We start from the raw sequence: 20,506 nt of genomic DNA, 5'->3' as shown, positions 1-20,506 counted from the left end.
GAGATGATTCTTCACCCTCAAGGGGCTTTCCAGGTAGTCAGTGTCTCCCTGCGCTGTCCAACTTGTAGGATGCGGTTGGGGGCTGGGGGATTACAAACCGGTTTGGGGTGATGTCACACTGGCTGAGATGACATCTAACAGCGGGAAACCCGACCGCCACCAAACCCCGGTAAACCACCTCTCGAAGACCGCTGTGCGGCGGGGGCCGGGAACCCGATCCCCACACGCCGTCCACGCTGGCTCCCCACGGAGGCCCACCCACCCCCGCGGCCCGCGGCAAGATGCAGTGATCTCAGCCCTCCCGCTCCTCCGCACTTCCGCCTCAGTAGGTGTCATGGCGCGGGGTGGCTGAATAGTTCCGGCGAGGCGGGGCCCGCCGGATGGAGGCGGTCGCTCGGGGCTCCGCTGGTCGGGTCTGGTGACAACGGCGGCTGCGGAGGGAAGGGCCGGGCCGTGGCCCCGGACGGCAGCGGGAGGCCGAGGCGGGAGCTCGCGGCGCTGAGGCGGCGGCGGCGGCGGCGGGAAGGGGCCGGGCGGCGGGGCAGGCGGGAGGCTGGCGAGGCTCCGGCCGCGGGACGGGCGCGGGGACGGCTCCGGGGGGCGGGGGCCGGGGCCCGGGCCGGCTCGCGCGGGGGGTATGATGACCCGGCGGCGGGGCCCCGGATCGCGTCTCCTCCGCCGCCTCCTCGCGGCGGCCCCGACTCGCGGCTGAGAACTCCACACACCGGCGGTGAGTCAGCCCGGGCGCCCCGAGCTGGGGGCCGAGCGAGCCGCGGACTCCCTTGGGTGGCCGGCTTGCGCGGGGCGCCTCTCTCTCTCTCCCCGCGGCAGGCCCCGCGCGGCGCCCTGGGCGCCGGTCCTGCTGTCTGTCCGCAGGCTGCGGGAAGCGACCGTGTGCTGGGGGAAATGGGCAACTCCCCCTGCCTCCTGCCACTTCCCCCCCGGGCGAGCTGTTGTCCTTAGGTGACGGGGCCTGTCTGGCACCCCCCCCCCCCCCACGGGTCCCACCCCAACCTCGGGCTGCGGTGTTCTCAGTGTAACGCTTGTGCGTGTGTGCATGTCACCCCACTGCCTGTCGCTGGAGTTCGGGCGTATTTGTGCCTTTGGGGACCGGGAAGGCGCGTCTAGAGAAAATCGTAGTGGTCGGGTTGTTCTGGGAGCTTTTCTGTTCTTTAGGCTCTTGTTCTGTAGTCTTGAGTTTGTAATTTGTGATGGTGGTGAGGCTTTGCGGGGAACAGCCCACCTATATGTTTGTCTTTGCAAGGCAAATCTAGAGGTCTTTTTCAAAGGGAAACTTTTGAGGCCCGTCGTTACTTTCAAAGTCAAAACCAACAAAACCCCCAAAACATTAAAGGAAAAGGTGGAAACAACCAAAAACTCTTGGGTAGGGCCCACACTATAAACAGCTCTGTGGGGAGGAGTCCCCCTTTCGCGCTTGGCAACCTGGAGACCTGAAAGTTGGTCTCCAGGAGCGTTAGTCTAACCTCCAGTTTGTTGTGGTGACAACCATGAGCAATGGCCTGTGTGTTTATGCTGGGTGCGCATTCTTTCCTGTTTGGGGATGGGTACCGGGGCGAGAAGGGAGCAAAACAACCCCAAGCCCCAATAAGGAAATCTTTTTCTGCATCACCACAGACTCGGTTCTGGATACTCGTTTTTAAGATGCCCGTTGTCTATTTTAGTGACCCTTTGAGAATTCTCAGTGTAGTGCAGCCACACACTAGTTTCAAGTGCAGACTCCAGGCTAGTCTGCCCTTTATCTTGTTTCTTAGTAACTGATGAAAACAGCAGCATGGATTCCTGCTCTAGATGAAGTTGGGTTAAATTAAGTGGCTGATGGCCTCAGTAAGACCTACAATTTTGCTCTTGTTTGTGTAAAACTATTTTTGATTCATGGTCTGTAAGTTTTTTTTTTTTTTTTTTTTTAGTTAAGATTATAGAGAATGCAAACCATGCCAGCTTTTTTTTTTTCCACTTAAAAGTCTAAAGCTTTCTGTAAAACATTTAAAAACCTAACAACTCATTTTACCTAATCATTTTTCAGCTGATTATTTTGGGTATTTGCATACAATTTTTTCAGGATTTGGTGTTGCAATATGATGAAGGCTTCAAGATAGTGTTCTTGTTGGGGCGGTGGTGCTCCTCTTTAATCTCAGCATTCAGGAGGCAGAGGCAGGCAGATCTTTGTAAGTTCAAGGCCGGCCTGGTAAGAGCGAGTTCCAGGACATCCAGGGCTACACAGAGAAACCCTGTCTCAGAAAACCACAAACAAACAAAAAACAAATCTCTTCATAGCTTGACAGCTATTTTGGTAACATATTTAAGGTTGAATCTGGAGGCTGCCATGCCGGTAAAGCATCTGAAAAAATAGATGTTGGCTCTGGTTGACAGCAATTTGTGAAAGCCTTCAGAACAGTTGATCGCTGGACATTGTATTTTACAGAGCAAGGTGATTAGTAATGAGATTTAAAACCAAACTAGATCTTCCCTCCCCCCAAAAAATATGTCAAAGTTCACATTTCTCTGGAAAACAGAATTCTTTCCTTCTTTGTTTTTGTTTTTATAAGTACAGATGCCTCTGTGGTTTGTTGGTAGAAATCAGTGAGCCCAACCTGCCTGTGAACCTCTTACTCTGAAACTTGTGCAGCTTGTTAAGTGTGTTAATTGGTCCTTTTGTAATTTGAATAATTTTTTTGTAAGCCTGGGCAGCCTGATCTGTCAACTGCCCTTTTCTTGACTGTGTGACAACAATCTGTTTTTGTTACAGGCCTTTCCCTCTACTGCTTCCTCATCAGTTTCTTCCCTTACAATTCATGCTTTTTTGCACACAAGTTAAAAAGCTTATTTTCCTGAACTAACACTTAATTTGATTTTCTCTTTGTTTCTTCTTTTTGTTTTAAAGAAGACAGACAAATGGTCTGTTGACCACGCTGACCTCTCACACTCCTGAGCTGGAGGGGCTTCGTCCTGTATCAGCTTCACAGAAACTTCATGGTGCCTGGTTTTTGGTTTTGATTTTGTCTTTTATCTAGTTATTAGTTGAGGAAGTTCAGCTAGTATATGCATAATGTACTTCTGTAGTAGTAGTATATATTTTGTTGCATTTATTTATTCAGTGTGTATGTGTGTGTGTGTGTGTGTGTGTGTGTGTGTGTGCATGCAGGAGAAGACAAATTGCAGGAGTTGGTTTTCTCCTCTCTTGTGGGTCCAGGGGCTAAATTCAAGTTTTCAGGGTTAGCACTTGCCTTACCCATTGAGCCATATTTCTGGCACTCCTATTCACTTTATCTATCTATCTATCTATCTATCTATCTATCTATCTATCTATCCATCCATCCATCCATTTATTTATTTATTTATGGGAGGTGCCATAGCACTTCAGCAGCCTTCTAAGGTTCTTAAATAAAACTTTGTTTTTTCTTTAGATTCTTCCCCCTCTTCTTTGGATTCTTTAAAGACACCTGGTACCTTGTTTTCTTTACCAGGAATTCTTTGCCAGCATTTTGCTCATTAGCTCTGTGTAAAATGTATTTGGCTTTTTGGAGTTTCATTTTTTTCCATTTTAGAATTAGGGGGATTTTAGAAAGACTTTTTAAGTCTCTGTTAGCTGTAAAAGTCCAGTACCTTTTTTCCCCCTTTTCTACTTCTCCAGTCCAATACATTTCCTTCCTCTACACAGTTAATCATTTTCCATATCCCTTGCAGCCTGGCAAAAGTCACCTCATTCTTCTTGAAAGAGCCTCATCTACCTCCCATCTGCCAAACCATTGTTACCTTACTTAAGCCCTGCTTCCTTTTGATCTTTGCTGGCTGATCTGAACAGGGCCCTCACTTGATTTGTTTATGTTTTATAGTGATCTTTACTTTGTTAATTTTACATTGCTCTTATTGGAAACTCTTTGCTATCATTTTCTTTATTTCATACTTTATAAGCATTGTCAACTTTCTTGTATACAAAGTAAAATAATACCCTTTCCTAACACAGAGGACCTACTTTTCTTTTGTTCTGTTGCTATAGATTTAATATGCAGAACCAGTCTAAACAGGTATTGAGAACACCCTATCTAGAAGGAAAGCATCTACTACTCCATGTACCTTCAGCCATATAAAAAAATATGATCTGATGTTTTGGTAAACTGGCTAAGGGATGCTTTCCTGGGAGCTAACACCACCTTTCCACCCCCTATTGTGCAATATTAGTTGGGAAACTTGCTTGTCCTACACATCTAAAGGAAGCACTACAAGGGCTGGCAATGCAGGGGGTGGCAATGCAGGGGATGACACTGCAAGGGCTGGCACTGCCAGGGGTGGCACTGCCAGGGGGTGGCGAACTTTGACTCAAATGCTGTTCTTTAGGGTTTCAAGCTTAGATTTTTTGTTTCTGTCTACTATGCTTAGAACGGACTAAAGACTATAATTTCTATCACATCATGTATTTCTCTAATGCAGTTAGTCATTTCTGAGATTTCCCCTACATTTATGTATGGAGAAGTAGTATGATCTCTTTATAGTCAGTAATGCTTGGAAATAGTTGGCACATACTGCGTGCCAGCCAATGTGATAGCTGCTAGTAATGACAGAAAAGAAAGAGGGAAAGTAACTGTAATGTCTCACTACCCTGCTATTAAGGATCATCCTTGCAGAGGTTAAACTTGAGAAAAGAAGTTGGCCTTTACTTTTAGAATTACATGCTCACACCCCCCCCATTCACACTTACACACACATTCACATTCACACATACACGTCACAGGACAGCTGTCTTATACTGTGGCTTCTAGGTGTTAATCTCAGGTAGTCAGGCATGTGCACGGCAGGCTTGTGTTTGCTCAGCTATCTCACTGGACCAAAAGTTAACTTTAAAATATTTTCTTTCTGAGAGTTATTTCTTTTATGTGTATCAATGTTTTACTTGCATGTGTGTGTGTATACCACATGTATACCTGTGCCTGAGAAGACCAGAGCAGATTCCTCTCACCTGGAGTGGCACATGGTTGTGAACCACAATGTGAGAGCTGAGAACTGAACCCTGAGTCACCCAGAAGAGCAACAGGGGAGCCAACCATGGAGCCACCCCACCCCCACCCCCAGAAGTTAACAAATAAGTCTAAATGGTGATATTTAAAATCCAGTACTTATGTGAACTACCCTTCTTGCCTCTTGGGTCCCTACATCTGTTTTCTTCATCCTTTTGTACACACAGAGTACCCTGCCAGAATCTTCCCTGTCATTCAGCTCTTAGTTTAAGTGCCAGCACATACAGGGCTTTCCCTGACCACATCTCTGTTATATAGTATATTGTGTTTCTTCATAACTTATCACTAGTTGCATTTCTCTTCTCTCTCTCTCTCTCTCTCTCTCTCAACAAACTATCCCTAGTTTAATGTAACTTCTAAGAGACAAAAGGTCATATTTGTGTCTCTTGTGTTTAGAGAACAGTTCCTGGCAGACAGGCAGCAGGTCCTCAATATGTTTGTTAAGGGACTAAATTAAAAAGTGTAAGTGTAAAGAAAGTAGTGTGTGCTAGGGGAGCCTTTATCAGGAGCCTGACCTACTATAAAGCAGCTCTAGGGAAGACTTCTGAGTATTTTTGTCTGACTAAATAATCTAGTAAAGGAAAAATAGTTTCTGTTTTATGTAACAGTCTAAAGTAAATGTTCTGTCATAGTGGTGTCCCAGGTTAGTAATCTGCTCGCTGCTGCTTGGTCACTCAAAAGGCCAATGCTTCTTCCATCTTGTTACTCTCCCATTACTTGGATGTCGTCTCAGGGTAGAAACTTGGCTCTTTGAAAGCCTTATATACTCATTGTTCTCAGGGGCTGAGGAAGACTGATCCAACATAGTCTAGCTGTGTACCTAATAAAGGGGAAAGGAGATTCTGATACAAATCAATAGGCCCTAACACACTGAACTGAGACTTACATGGGGCCCAGAGTACAAAGACAGGAAAAGGACAGACTAAGAAGGGAAATGAAGTTCAGGTCAGAAGAGCACATCCTATGTGGAGGAACCTGGACTTGAGAAGTCGAGGCCCACATACTCTTCTAAGCATTTAAGCTTACTTAAGACAGTGCCCTGGCAAGAGTGGATAAAACAAATCTATAAAAATAGCCAAAGACAGACTTTATAAGGTCTGCTAATAAAAAAAAAAAAAAAAAAAAAAAAAAAAAAAAAAAAAAAAAAAAAAAGAGCTTTTGGGCTTTATCCTGAAGGTTTAAGTTGGGGGACAGATGTATATTTTTCCAGATGTGCATTTTTAAGCAGTCTAGGAAGTGAAGAATGAGTTGGAAAAGTGAGCATGGACAGAGTGCTTAAGAGTGTAATTTGGAGGAGACCATTTAGGCTTTTTAAGTAAGTACTTAACAAAATTGTTAAGTTTTAAGTAAGTAGTGCTAGAGGGCTGGAGAAAACTGAGTGGAGTTTCTGGCAAAAGAATTTTCTTACTAGACTTTTTAAAAAAGGATTTATTTATTATTATTTATATTTTGCCTGCATGTGTACCAGCAGACCGAGGGCACCAGGTCTCATTGTAGATGGTTATGAGCCACCATGTGGTTGCTGGGAATTGAACTTGGGACCTTTAGGAAGAAGAGCCAGTGCTCTTAAACTCTGAGCCATCTGGTCCAGCCCCAGATTTTTCTTATTTAATTTTATGTATGTAGGTGAACATATCCATGTATGCCCAGGTTGATGTTGTCTGTTGGCACCACCTTGTTATTCGAGACAGAATCTCTCACTGAACCTGGAGCTTGCCAGTTGCCAGAGAGCTCCAGGGATCCACCTCTCTCTGCCTCCAAGCACCAGCCTCCACCCCAGCACCTACTTTCTCAGAGTTTGAGGCCAGCTTGGTCTGTAGAGCAAATTTCAAGACAACCAGGGCTGACACAGAGAAACTCTGTCTTGAAAAAAAGAGGACAAAACCTTTGAAAAAATGATTCTCTTCTTGGCTGTGGTACGGAACCATTCCATGCAGCGTTAAATTTTTTTAATTCTTTGTGGCAGGCTCACTGGCCTATAGTAATTGCAGTGTGGAGTGCATGCCAGGGAGTAGGGATGCTCTTAAATAGCCATGCTTGAAAACCTTTTATTCCGGCAAGGCACAGTTCTCTTTTGAGTAGTCAGTACAAGTCCTAAACAGACTCTGGCTGTTAGTTCTAGTTTGGGATTATTTCAAGGAGCAAATTTGTCAGTCACATTAGTTAAGTGATTGGAAAGTGAATTTTGAAATGAAACAAGCTTTGTTTATTGCTGGAGCCAAGAGGTAAAACATTTCAGGAAGTCGGAACTAGCTTTTGATTTATCAGGAGTTATCTTCATGTGCATTGAAAAGTTTTGTGATTTGTTTAACAGAGCATTCTATACAGTAAAATACCCAAGGTTGTTAATTCTGCTCCTTATTTTTGTTTGGGAAGTCTTACTAGGAAGAGAATTGATCCCCATTTGCAAAGGCAGATTTGTGGGACAGAATTGGCTTTTTTAAAAAAATTGTAATTATATTTATGTACGGAAAACTTAGCGTTTAACCCAGTTTAGTGGCGAGTTCTTTAGCCTTTGCCTTTTCCGGCTTGGCAATGCGAGCCACAGATTTAGGACCCAGGACGTTGCCTCCCCAGTGGCGGCAGATCTCATCGTAGCTGTCGTTGTAATCGGTCCTTATAGCCTCCACCAGCTTGGCTAGAGCACCCTTGTCTTCCGAGTTAACCTTGTGAAGGCGACAGTGGTGCAGGTCTTCCTGTGGACCAGCCGCCCAGCCTGGCCTCTCCCTTGATGACGCAGTAGGGACCCCATCTTTCTGCATAGGGCAGGTAGGAAAACCACTAGCTCAATGGGATCTACATGATGGCAGTCACCACCAGCTGAGCCTTCTTCTCCACCAAGATGGTGACTGTTGGCCCCTGCTGGAAGGACAGGTGCTCTCTCAGTGGGGACGTCCCATTCCCCAGCAGCTTTCTTCTCAGCGCGGCCAGCGGCCTCTGCTTCTTCTCCTGCTTTGTCTCTGGCCTGCACTTTGGGCAAGCTTAAGCTGCTGGGCAGCTGTTTGCCGGTCCAGGGCCTGGGTGAACTGTTTAATGGCAGGAGATACTTTGAGCTGCTTGTAAAATGGTCCTTTGCCACTGCAGCCTAAAGTAGCCGGGCCATTTGACAAAGTGTGTGAGATCTCTCTTTAGCTGGATATCCTGCTCAATGCCGAAGTTCTTGGGCCTTCTCTCAAACAAAGGATTGACCACCTTTTTGGCCTCCTGTTTCTTCACAATGGTGGGGGCCGTGGCCACCTTCTTCCCCTTGGCCTTCTTTCCTTTGGGCATCTTGCAGGGATAGAGGAGAGCTAGAATTGGCTTTTTAAAGCCTCATTTCAGAGTGGAATATAAATAACAGTGTTGGTTTTTCTAGGCCATTTTGATTCTGTGTTTTCTTCTCACCTTGTTACTGAGGTCTGAGTGAGTGTCAGCCACACGAAGAGTCCTGGGGGTGAAATATGTGCCTGTGAAGAAAGGCTAGTGAAATTCTAATTGATGTTTTGTTTTCCCTTGCACGGATCAGGTTTGTTTTTCTGAATAAGTTACATTCAGAATGTCCCAGAACATGTTTTCTTCCCCCTTCTGTCTTTCTCACTCTCTCTCGTTAATAGTGAGTGAAAATTTGAAGTCGTTAATATTTGCTATCATAAGGTCAAAAGTTAGTAATAACATCACTCTAAAAATGTAGCATTTTTAAAGACTACCTAGGTTACGAACATTACAAAGAAAAATTGGCCAAGAGTGGTGGTGCATGCCTGTAAATCCTGCACTCAGACAAGGTCATCCTTAGCTACATAGTGAATTTGAGCCTGGGCTCTGTGACAAACTGTCTTTAAAAATTGAAACAATAAACAAATGGGTATATCATGAGTTCTTGCCAATATTACTTTACATTTTTGTTTTTGAGGTAGGGTCATAAAGCCTAAGCTGGTCTCACACTTGCTGTAACCAAGGCTGGCCTTGAGTTCCTGATCCTCCTGCCCTGCCTTTTCAAGTACTAGGATTACAGTATGTGCCACCACTAGCCCAAGACCCTCCCTCTGCCCTTTTGAAGTTGCTGCAAACTGTAAATTTTATATTAAAAATTTTCACTAAATATTGTGCTCCATGTTTTTGGATGAATTGTTAAATTTGTATTTCAGTAGGGAAAACAAATTGGAGGATTTACTTCCTCTCTTTCAAGTTTGTCTCAATTTTATGATGGCAAGGTAATACTTTGCATATATTTTAATAGGAAAATATTTGTAAAGGAACTACTTGGTTTCAGATTTTTCTTTTATTATATTTGGTTTTACATTGGTGATGTAAGTAGGCCAAATGCTTTGTATATTCATGACTTTGTAAGTTGAAGTGCATTGGCCTTAGCTTTTAATTGGTGCTTTTTTTTTTTCTCTTTGAGGTCCATATAACTTGTGGAAACTCTTGCTTAAAGTAAATCCAAACCATATTTTAGAAATCGATTGTTGAAGATAAATTTCTTCTTTGCAGCTGACTCCAATGCAGTTAGCTTTATTTAAGATGTAATTAGGCACAAAAGAGTACACGAATTTGCTCCCCTCCCTCTTTCCTTTATATGCAGTGCCAGGGATCAAATTCAAGGCTCTGTACATTCTAGCCAAACATCACCTCAGACCTCAGCTCCAGCCCTACAAAATGCTTTTTGATGTTCTGTCATGTTTCCCTTCTTTCTAATTGTATGTTTATTTTCTTATGAGTTATAAAATTATACTATGTGGGTTGGAGTGGAGACTTCACCCATATCTTAAGAACCATGCAAATAAAACAGAAGGACATGTCGAAACAAAACCAAACCAAAGCCAAGCATTTGAAAATACTACTGTTTTTATATGAGTGATAGTGAATTGTAGATAATGAACGTGGTAGGCAGGAGTCAAGTCTTTCAGCAAATATTGTGTTTATATTACATTAACAGAAGCTGGAAGGGTCTGGGTGATAGAAGTGAAGAAGAAAACAGATGGTATCTGTCCTCCTGGAATTTATACTGTGGATAGGGGTGTGGCACTAAATAATTTACAATCATAAGAGATGAACAACAAATTCATAGTGGAAGGGATGGTTATGGTATGTGTGTGGGTGAGAGGTGTGTATGTGTAGATTCGGGGGCAAGAGAGAGAAGAGTTTTGTGTTAGGAGCCCAATGTTGAGAGAAAATGGAGTTGCTTTGCAGGAACTAAAGAGCTGGGTATGATGGCATATACCTGTATCTCAGCCCTCAGGATGCTGAGGCAGGAGATGTTCTTTTTTTTTTTTTTTTAATTAAATTTTTTATTTTTTTATATTAGTTACAGTTGCCCCTTCCTTCATTCCCTCCCAATCTCACCTTCCCCTCCCTCTTCTCCTCCCTGCCCCTCTCTAAGTCCACGGATAGGGAAGGACCTCCTTCCCTTCTATCTGACCCTAGCTATCAGGTCTCCTCAGGACTGGCTGCATTGTCGTCCTCTGTGGCCTAACAAGGCTGCTTCTCCCTGGGGAGGGGGGAGAGGGTGTGGGGGAGGTCAAAGAGCCAGCGACTAAGTTCATGTCAGAAACATGAGGGTTTTGAGTCTGTGTACATGTTTGTGTATTTGCAGGTACAGGTGTGTGTGTGTGTGTGTGTGTGTGGGCTAGAGGTCGATGTCATGTCTTCCTCAATTGCTCTCCATCTCTTTTGAGACACAGTCTCTCACTGAACTTGAGCTAGGCTGGATGGCCAGCAAGTCTCAGGAGTCCTATCTCCAGCTCCCTATGTTGGGATTTCAGGTGCTTGCTGTTGTGCCAGGCTGTCTGTGTGGGTGTAATGGATCTTAACTCAGGTCCTCATCACCCTACCGAGCAAGCCATATCCCTAGAGAGTCCCTTGGTGAACATTTTTATCTCCACCCCAGGTACTGAGGATTGAATCAGTGCTTTACACTTGTTAAGCAACACATGCTAAGCAAACATTCTCTCATTCTCCAGCTACTGCCACACCTACTCCATTTGTTGTTATTGTTGTTTTTAAACTTTATTTTGAAACAGGGTCTCTCACTAAGATACCTAGATTGGCCTTAAACTCAGTCTGTAGCTGACCTTCAACTTGTGATTCTCCTGTCAGCCTCTGGAGTAGTTGGCATTAAAGACCCGCACCATAAGACCTGTGCCAGGCTGTTTTGGAGATCTTTAACTTTATGCCCAAAGTAATGGAAAACTTCTGGGGAAAGTGGGAGGAGAGAGTTAAGAAAGATGTCAAAGTTCAAGTCCTCCTTCACTACACAGCAAGCTTGAGGGCAGCTTGGTCCTGCCTCAAAAACAAAACAACAAAAAACAACCCCAACAACAAATAAAAGCAGAGAGTCCCCTGAATGTGTTTAAGCAATCCTGAAGCGGCTGTTTGCATTGTGAACTAGCCTGGTGGACAAAAATGGTTGTTTTGAACTATACTTAGGATATAGATCAGCCAAGTAGTAGTTTATGAAGAAAGGGAAAAGAGTGAGTCCAGATAAGGAGTATGTGCCAGGAGCTACCTTTAAATAGCTAAATTCTCAGAAAAGCTCCATGAGATCGCTGTTGCTATTATGGGGAAGCCGAGGCACTTTGCTCCCTGATTTTTGGTTTGCCCATCAGTGGGTGTTTGGTGCCATCCCATAACTGAAGTAGAAAATTGAGAGTGGAGTGGAGGCTTGTAAACTCAATTTTGAACATACGAATTTGAGGTGTCTGTCTTATAATCAAGTGGGCATTTGAATAAGATTTGTAGACTTGGTTGGAGAGGTACAAAGAGGAGGTGAGAGAGGGATCTGAATTTGAGATAGAAATTTTTTAGAGTCTTTTTTTTTTTTTTTCCAGATGACATACTGGGTTGTAATTACTGAAAAGAGGGACAGTGTAGGGCAAGGAAAGGAGTTTACTACAGAGCCAGCTATAGCCTCTGAAGGTCCTAGTGGTGAGAAGACAGCAGATAAATATGAAGTGGTTTGTGTTCCGTGCTAAATGTTTGGGGCTTCATTCTTTAAAAAAAAAAAAAAAAGCTTTTGAGTTTAGTCTTTTGGCTTACTGAACTTGAGGGATCTGTGATATTCAGATATTCAGCTGGTCTGTTCTCACTTCCTCTCCCTTTATCTTTCTTCTTTACATTTCTCTCTCCCTCTTTCTCCTTGGACCTCCTTTCTTTCTCTCTTTCTTTTTCTCTGACTTTGTCTCACTGTGTAGTGCATCATGATTTCACATACATGATGTGCATGTATATGTTTGGATGTGTATGTCATGGTAAGATAGAGGCCACAGGACAGCTTGTGGGAGACACCTGTCTCCTTCTACCATGAGTGTCTGGGAAGCAAACTCAGGTTGTTGGGCTTGTCAGCAGGTGCCTGTACTGCCATAGCAGTGAAATCTTCCCATTATGAAGATTTGGGCTTGTTCTAAGATGATCTGGGCTTGTTCTAAGAGTAACTTTCTGTAGAAAGTTTTCTTCTTCAGAAGATCCTCTCTAGCCTTATCGTCAACTAGGTTGATTTCTTTGGGTCAGTGGCAATCTTTTCCAGTATTGGAGAACAGAGTATGATTTTATGTTTGACTTGTACAGTGTAGTTATCTTTCGCTTTGGTATATCTGTGAATGCCGTTTAAGACTCAGCTTTTGAGAGGAGGGAAACAGTACGATATGAGCCTTTTCAGATCAAGTGTTTTCATATATGCTGTTGGTAAGCTCTGCATCATGAGCCTTGTGGTCTCATTTTTTCTTTCTGTCCATGTAGGTATGGCATCACAGCTGCAGGTGTTTTCCCCCCCATCAGTGTCGTCGAGTGCCTTCTGCAGTGCGAAGAAACTGAAAATAGAGCCCTCTGGCTGGGATGTTTCAGGACAGAGCAGCAACGACAAATATTATACCCACAGCAAAACCCTCCCAGCTACACAAGGGCAAGCCAGCTCCTCTCACCAGGTAGCAAATTTCAATATTCCTGCTTACGACCAGGGCCTCCTTCTCCCAGCTCCTGCAGTGGAACATATTGTGGTAACAGCTGCTGATAGCTCAGGCAGTGCCGCTACGGCAACCTTCCAAAGCAGCCAGACCCTGACTCATAGGAGCAACGTTTCTTTGCTTGAGCCATATCAAAAATGTGGATTGAAAAGAAAAAGTGAGGAAGTCGACAGCAACGGTAGCGTGCAGATCATAGAAGAACACCCCCCTCTCATGCTGCAAAACAGAACTGTGGTGGGTGCTGCTGCCACGACCACCACTGTGACCACGAAGAGTAGTAGTTCTAGCGGAGAAGGGGATTACCAGCTGGTCCAGCATGAGATCCTTTGCTCTATGACCAACAGCTATGAAGTTTTGGAGTTCCTAGGCCGAGGGACATTTGGACAGGTGGCAAAGTGCTGGAAGCGGAGCACCAAGGAAATTGTGGCTATTAAGATCTTGAAGAACCACCCCTCCTATGCCAGACAAGGACAGATTGAAGTGAGCATCCTTTCCCGCCTAAGCAGTGAAAATGCTGATGAGTATAATTTTGTCCGTTCTTACGAGTGTTTTCAGCACAAGAATCATACCTGCCTTGTGTTTGAGATGTTGGAGCAGAACTTGTATGATTTTCTAAAGCAGAACAAGTTTAGCCCACTGCCACTCAAGTACATCAGGCCAATCTTGCAGCAGGTGGCCACAGCCCTGATGAAGCTCAAGAGTCTTGGTCTGATTCATGCTGACCTTAAACCTGAAAACATAATGCTGGTTGATCCAGTCCGCCAACCCTACCGAGTGAAGGTCATTGACTTTGGTTCTGCTAGTCATGTTTCCAAAGCTGTGTGTTCAACGTACCTGCAATCACGCTACTACAGGCAAGTGCAAAAGTACTGGAGATTTGTCCTTGTTTTTAACATGCATAGCATAGAACTCCAGCTATTTTACCCAGGGTCTACTTTCTCCTTATTTCTAGATTCCAAGATGGCAACAGGATTTGTTTTGTCTTCTTACATGTGTGTGTGGCATTCCTATAAGTAACATGCTTTTCTTGCTAAAATCCTATGTAGCACTAGCAAATAAGTCTTTTAATTCTGAAGGTTTGTTGCTAGCTGAATTGTGCTAGTATCTGACTACCGTTACACCTAGCTTTTCCCACTTGAAGGACTGTGCAGGATGATCAGTCTTGGGAGATGCTGTTGTTTTTCCTCAGCTCATACCTTTGGCATGGAAAGAGGCTTGGAAATACCTTTAGGTATAACCCTAGAAGCAGTTTATTCTGATTTTTTATGATAGCAAAAATTATATTAGGTGATTGCTGTGATCTTTGAACATTCTCTACAAAATTTTAAACGTATTTAGTTATCCTAGGATAGCTGACCCAAGTATTTTAGTGATTTATATTTCTAGATTAGTACTTACAATGTAAGTCCTTTTATTATATTAAAAATTTTATAACAGCTCATTGGTGTACACATTTTTGTGTGTATTATAACCAAGGCTTTTAAAATGTGCTTTTATTTTCCAGATTTATGTTTTATCTAATTATTAATCTTAAAGATCTGATATTTAATTTGAATATGATTATACAAGTATCCAGTTACGAAATGAACATGGGTTGGGGTGTGTAGCTCAGAGTTACAAGGCTTGCCTAGCCTGCAGGAGGCTGAGTTTACTGTCCTGCACCCCAGAATAAAAGACCTCGACCAAAAATAGATAGATAGCCACAAAATACGGATTTTCTGGGGGGATGGGAGTGAGGTGGGGTTGTTTGTTTGTTTGTTTGTTTGTTTTTGGAGACAAGGTCTCACTGTGTAGTTGTGTCTGGCCTGGAACTTTCTATGTAGACCAGGCTGGACTTGAACTCACAGCAATCTGCCTGAGTATTAGGATTAGTAGATTTCCTATCTTTTTTTCTTTAATTTTATTTATGTGTGTGAGTGTTTTGTCAGTATGTTTGTCTGTGTACCAAGAGTGTGCCTGGTGCCTGCAGAGGCTAGATCCAGTCCTTTCCCACTGGAGGTAGACAGTTGTGAGCTGCCATGTAGTTGCTGGTAATTGAACCTGGGTTCTCTGGAAGTGCTCCTAACCACCGAACCATCTCTCTAGCTTCATTCTTAGTTCTTAGGATTTAAGATTTTTGAGGTTAGTCTATTCTGTAGCACTCATCAGGATGCCATTTCTTCTTCTGTTGAGTAATGTTTCACTGTGTACACGCACACACACACACAGTACACCTTGTTTATCCATCTTTAAATAGGCACTTGGGTTATTACCACCTTTAGGCTTTGTGAATGCTGCTGCTGTGAACATTGCTGTACATGTATCTAAGTTCTTATTTTTAAGCCTTTTAGCTATAGAGCTTGGGTAGACTTGCTAGGTCATAGGGAATTGTATGTAGCTTTGAGAAGCTACTAGACTTTTCCAGAGATTGTGCTCTTTCATTCCTACCAGCAGTGCAGAAGAGTTCCAGTTTCTCCATGTTTCTTCCAGCGCTTGTTATTTCCTATGTATTTTTAAGTGGCTATTGTTATGAGCTACAATGATGAGGCAGCAAGGGGGCTTCCGGGGCAGGCCCATGCCAAAGGGTACTCCCTGAAGGATTATGCCACACAGCAGATCTGGTATAAGCAACAGATCTGGTATAATGATGTTTATTGGGGGAAGGGAGAGGAGGGCCTTGAAGGGGTGGAAGCAGCGAGCCATGGGAACAGGGAGAAAGGGGCCATTTAAAACAGAGAGAGGGAGCAAAGAGAAGCTGGAACAGAGAGAGCTGGGGGTGTGGAGAGCTTTTATCCAGCAGCCAGCTGCAGTAGCAGGTGATAACCATCTGGTAACTGCAGGTGATGACCTAAGAGGTTGCCAGGTCCCGGAGGGCAAGCTCGCAGAATGGCCTGCATGCTAACAGCTGTCTTTATGGGTAATTTTGATTTACATTTTCCTAATTACTGGTATTGGCATTTTTTTATGTCCTTATTGTACACCTTACACCTTGTTTGGAGAGATATTTGTTCAAATTCTATGCCCAGATTTTCACTTGGTTTTGTTAAGTTTTAGAAATTAAAGAATTATATTCTACACATTAATAGATATCATTTGAAAATATTTTGTCTTTTACAGTTTTTTGAACCTGTTGCTAGAGTTTGATACACAAATGTTTTGAGCCTTGATGAAGTCGGGTTTGTCTGCTTTTTTTTTTTTTTTCCTTGTTCTTCAGGTGTCATCCACTACAAATCCAGCATCATGGAGTTTTCCTCCTGTTTTCTTCCACAAGTCTTAGACTGTTAGCTGTTGCATTTAACTATTTAATTTTGAGTTAATTTATTTTTTGGGACAAGGTTTTTGGTGCTATAAAGCTCTGGTTGGCTTGGCACTTAACTTGGCAGCTCAGGCTGGCCTTGAATTTAGCAGTTTTCTTTGCCTCAGCCTCCTGAGTGCTTGGATGATGGGCGTGAGCTTAGGCACCTTGTTCAATTTTTATTGTTTAAGGTGGTGGTCCTCTTTAATTTTTTTTTTTTTTCATGTGACTATTTAATTCACACAGTGGCCTTTGGTCTTAAAACTCTGCAATCCCCTTCCACCCCCAGTTGAATGGTCATGACACCTTTGTCAAAATCATTGGACCATATATTTAAGAGTTTATTTCTGGGTCCTGTACTGTTAGTCTCTGTATGTATGTCTGTAGGATAGATTTTTCTATTTTTTCTTCAAAAAAAATCTAAGATTTAAAAGAAATAGCATGGACATTGCAAATTTCCTTGGGTAGTGCAGTACCGACCTCTTAATGCTCTTAATGATAGTCTTTTTAGTCCATCTTCATTTGAAGATATCTTTATAGTTTTATAAAACTATGACGTGTTTTACTTGAAATGAGGCAAAGGAACTCGAAGGGCTTATGGTTTCTGGTTTCATGCTACTCTAGGCAACCTAGGCTAATTTGGAAATTTTCCCTTCAGTTTGTTTGTTTGTTTATGATTTGGGAAATGCAGGCTCCATGTACGTTTGCTCCTGGCCCCCTTTGAGTACTTCCCCTCCCCTCATACAGCACAAATGCAGCACACGCCTGCAGGTGTGGTGAGGAGCTGGATGGTGCTGCCTCATCTCCGTCCTCCGAAGCAGGGGAAGCAGGGAGCTTATTAGCGTTGTCTTGAGTCTCCTTGGTACGTGCAGGTGTTCAGGAACTGTTTGTGTGTCTTCTCAGACATAACCAAGCAGTTTTAAAACAGAAAAATGCAGAACAAAAGGAGATGCAAGTTATGTAATCATTTTTGACAGAATCTTACCTAAAGAGTCAAAATGACTTGTGAAACAATTTTGTTTAGCCTTCTCTAGTTTGCAATCTATGTGACTAGTTTTCAGTATAGGTTACTAATTTTTTTCTTTTTATTTTTTTATTAATTAATTTATTTACTTTACATCCTGAGTGCCGCTACTCCTCCCCCCTCTCCTCCCAGTTTTTCCTCCTCTTTCCCCCATGCTTTCTTTGTTTCTCCTTAGAGAAGGGAGGCCTCTCATGAATATCAACCCACCTTGGCATATCAAGTTGCAGTAGGACTAGGTGCATCTTCTTCTATTGAGGCCAGACAAGGCAGCCCAGCTTTGGGAAAGGGATCCAGAGGCAGGCAGCAGAGTCAGAGACAGCCCCTGCTTCAGTTGTTAGGATCCACATGAAGACCAAGCTGCTTATGTGTATGAGGCCTAGGTCTGTCCCATGCATGCCCTTCGGTTTGCAGTTCAGTCTCTGTGAGCCCTTATGGGCCCAGGTTAGTTTACTCTGTAGCTTTTCTTGTGGTGTTCTTGACCCTTCTGGCTCCTTCAATCCTTCCTGTCTTCTACAAGACTTCCTGAGCTCTGCCTAATGTTTAGCTGTGGGTCTCTGCATCTGTTTCCATCAGCTTCTGGGTGAAGCCTCTTAGAGGACAGTTGTGCTAATCTTTGAAAATTACCTTGTCCTTGAAAATTGGTTTTGATTTTTACAAAAAATAAGGTTTCCTAAGTTTTTAAAATATTCGTCAAAGCTTTTTATAAGTTAGGTTGTGGCTTTAAGAATAATTTCAAGGGGGGCTGGAGAGATGGCTCAGAGGTTAAGAGCACTGGCCTGCTCTTCCAGAGGTCCTGAATTCCATTCCCAGCAACCACATGGTGGCTCACAACCATCTATAATAAGATCTAGTGTCTTCTTCTGGGGTACAAGTGTATATGCAGATAGAACATTGTATACATAATAAATAAATAAAATATATATTAAAAAAAAGAATAATTTCAAGGGAAAATGAATTTACTTCCACTGTTTGGCAGAAATTCACCACATGGTTAGCCATAGGCATGGCAAAATAATCCAGACCCTGGAAATGTTTCTCTACCTGCTAAATGTAGTTGACTCCAAGCGAAGTTTCTGTCTTTGGAGCTTTAGTTTAAGGGACAGAAGTTTGCCACACTTAACAGTCCCAAAGCTTTATGGACAAAATAGCCAGCATTTATTTCAGGCTCGGATCGCTTTGTTTTCATGGGTGGACACTGCCTAGAGGAGAAAAGTATAGCTTAAATTTTCCTACACAAACAATTTAATTTCCTGTAGCAGCGAAACTACAGTTTCAGTCCAAGCCACAGATGCAGGAAGTTGGACTTTATGTAACATCTCTAATCTGGTAAATAAGTAGGTTTGGTGCCTCAGCTGGGAAGAAAGAAACTGAATGTTCGTGAAAACAACCAGAGAATGATTTGTGCTTAGCTTGTTTTGGGTGCCACTGAACTAGGGCTTTCTGACCTTGGAGGAGCTTTTGAGTACAAAGAAGCTAGTGCCTCTATTGTCTGTGCTGTGAGGATGGGCTGCACCCTCTAAGGCAGTGGTTCTCAGCCTTCCTGACCCTTAAATACAGTGCCTCATGCTGTGGTGACCCCAGCCAGAAAATTATTTGTTACTGCTTCATAGCTGTAATTTTGCTGCTGTTATGAATCGTAATGAAAATACCTGATAGGTGACCCCCAGGGGAATTAGATTGTTTGTGTAGGAAAAATTAAGCTATACTTTTCTCCTCTAGGCAGTGTCCACCCATAAATAACAAAGCGATGAGAACCACATTGAGAAGCACTGCTCAGAAAGCTCTGTGACCCACTACTTCCAAAGCACAACTGATGGCACCTTCCTATTCAAATAAATACTGCCAAGTCTGTTTTTGTCTAGCTTTCTCCTACATGTGAATAGATAGTCTTTTTATTGCCTTGTACATATTACAGTCTCAGAGCTGGAAACAGACCACGTGAGCAATTACATAACTCATTCTTCATTTCCCTCCCTTCCTTCCTTCCTTCCTTCCTTCCTTCCTTCCTTCCTTCCTTCCTTCCTTCCTGATGGTGTAGCTTGGGCTAACTTTGAACACTCCTGCTTCTGTTTCTCACTGCTGCAATCACAGCTGTGTGTCCATCACAGTCTCTTCATACACAGAGAGAACCAGGGTTTTCAGTACTGAGGATCAAATTCAAGGCTTTGCATATGTTAAAGTTCTCCCTGCCACTGAGCTACCCCTCCAACCCCTCCATGGACTTTATATTGAAAATGGAGAATGGAGAAACTAAGGAAAGCCAAGAGGAAAAATACAGTGACAATAACTTCAGTAATTATAATCTCAACTCAGAGGTTAATGGTGCTGTCATTGTTTAGTAAAGGGGAAAATGCTTCATTTTCACTAAATAGAAGTTAAGGTGAACATTTTTAAGCTCAGGTGATGAAAAATTCCCACTGGAACTTTTTTTCCTTTTCTTATTCTTTTGCCTGCCTGCCTTCATTTCCTTTCCCCCACTCTACTTTTGTTTGTTTACTTTTCACTAGCTTAGATCTTGGAGCTTTCTTTGGTACTTGTCTTTCTGTAAGGGAAGCTTTGCTTTCTTGTGTGAGTTCTCCCTGAGAACCCTTAGCTGCTTCTGTCATTCCAGAACCAGGAGACCGGATGTTTCCAGATTGCAGCCAACCTTCCATGGTTTTGTGTCTTGTTTTGTTTAAAGGCTGGGAATAATGCTTTTCTTATTCTCTTTGAAATTTTAAACTGTATGTGTGTGTGTGTTTTAAAGAAGTAAGGTACATGGCTGGCTGCCCATTCCCTTGTCTTCTACCTTTTCAAAAATGTCTTCCTATAAGGTGGGACTGCTAAAACCTCCCACTTCTCAGTTGATGCTTTGGAATGTTCTCAGCCCAGTTTTTATTTTGGCACCAAGCCATATGCACTTGCCCTGCCAGCTATTTCTGGCACTGCCATGAACTTGGAAATTAATGTTGCTGCTCACTGAAAGTAAGACATTTTTTTTTTTTTTCCTTTTCAGTTTTAGAAAAGCTTTTATATTTATTTCTGGGCACTCTTATTTTCAGCTTTATTAATACTCCTATAAGGCTTGTGTGATCTTAAGAACATGCTGTAATGGTTGGAATTTAATTGAATTTTTAAATTCAGTCGAAAATAGCTGTGGTTACTGTGACATCACACATCACTTCTTTCTTTCTTTCTTTCTTTCTTTCTTTCTTTCTTTCTTTCTTTCTTTCTTTCTTTCTTTCTTTCTTTCTTTCTT

General features: G+C 42.9%; 1 protein-coding gene and 1 pseudogene across 2 annotated transcripts in view; one reads left to right on the top strand and one right to left on the bottom strand.

The window, feature by feature from the left end:
- Window positions 1-546: 546 nt before the first annotated feature.
- Hipk1 (homeodomain interacting protein kinase 1) overlaps window positions 547-20,506 on the top strand; it is a 53,042-nt gene continuing 33,082 nt past the window's right edge. For both annotated transcript variants that reach the window (XM_055628679.1, XM_055628675.1), the window contains exons 1-2: window positions 547-730; window positions 12,747-13,824. In XM_055628679.1, the coding sequence (XP_055484654.1) occupies window positions 12,749-13,824 (1,076 nt within the window). In that variant the 5' untranslated portion in view covers window positions 547-730; window positions 12,747-12,748. The remainder of the gene's footprint in view (window positions 731-12,746; window positions 13,825-20,506) is intronic.
- Window positions 7,517-8,303, bottom strand: LOC129692352 (60S ribosomal protein L7a-like; annotated as a pseudogene).

This window comes from Psammomys obesus, unplaced genomic scaffold (genome assembly GCF_907164565.1).
Source record: "Psammomys obesus unplaced genomic scaffold, mPsaObe1.curated_primary_1811, whole genome shotgun sequence".
Taxonomy (NCBI): Eukaryota; Metazoa; Chordata; class Mammalia; order Rodentia; family Muridae; genus Psammomys; species Psammomys obesus.
This window is presented reverse-complemented; position numbering and strand designations above follow the sequence as displayed.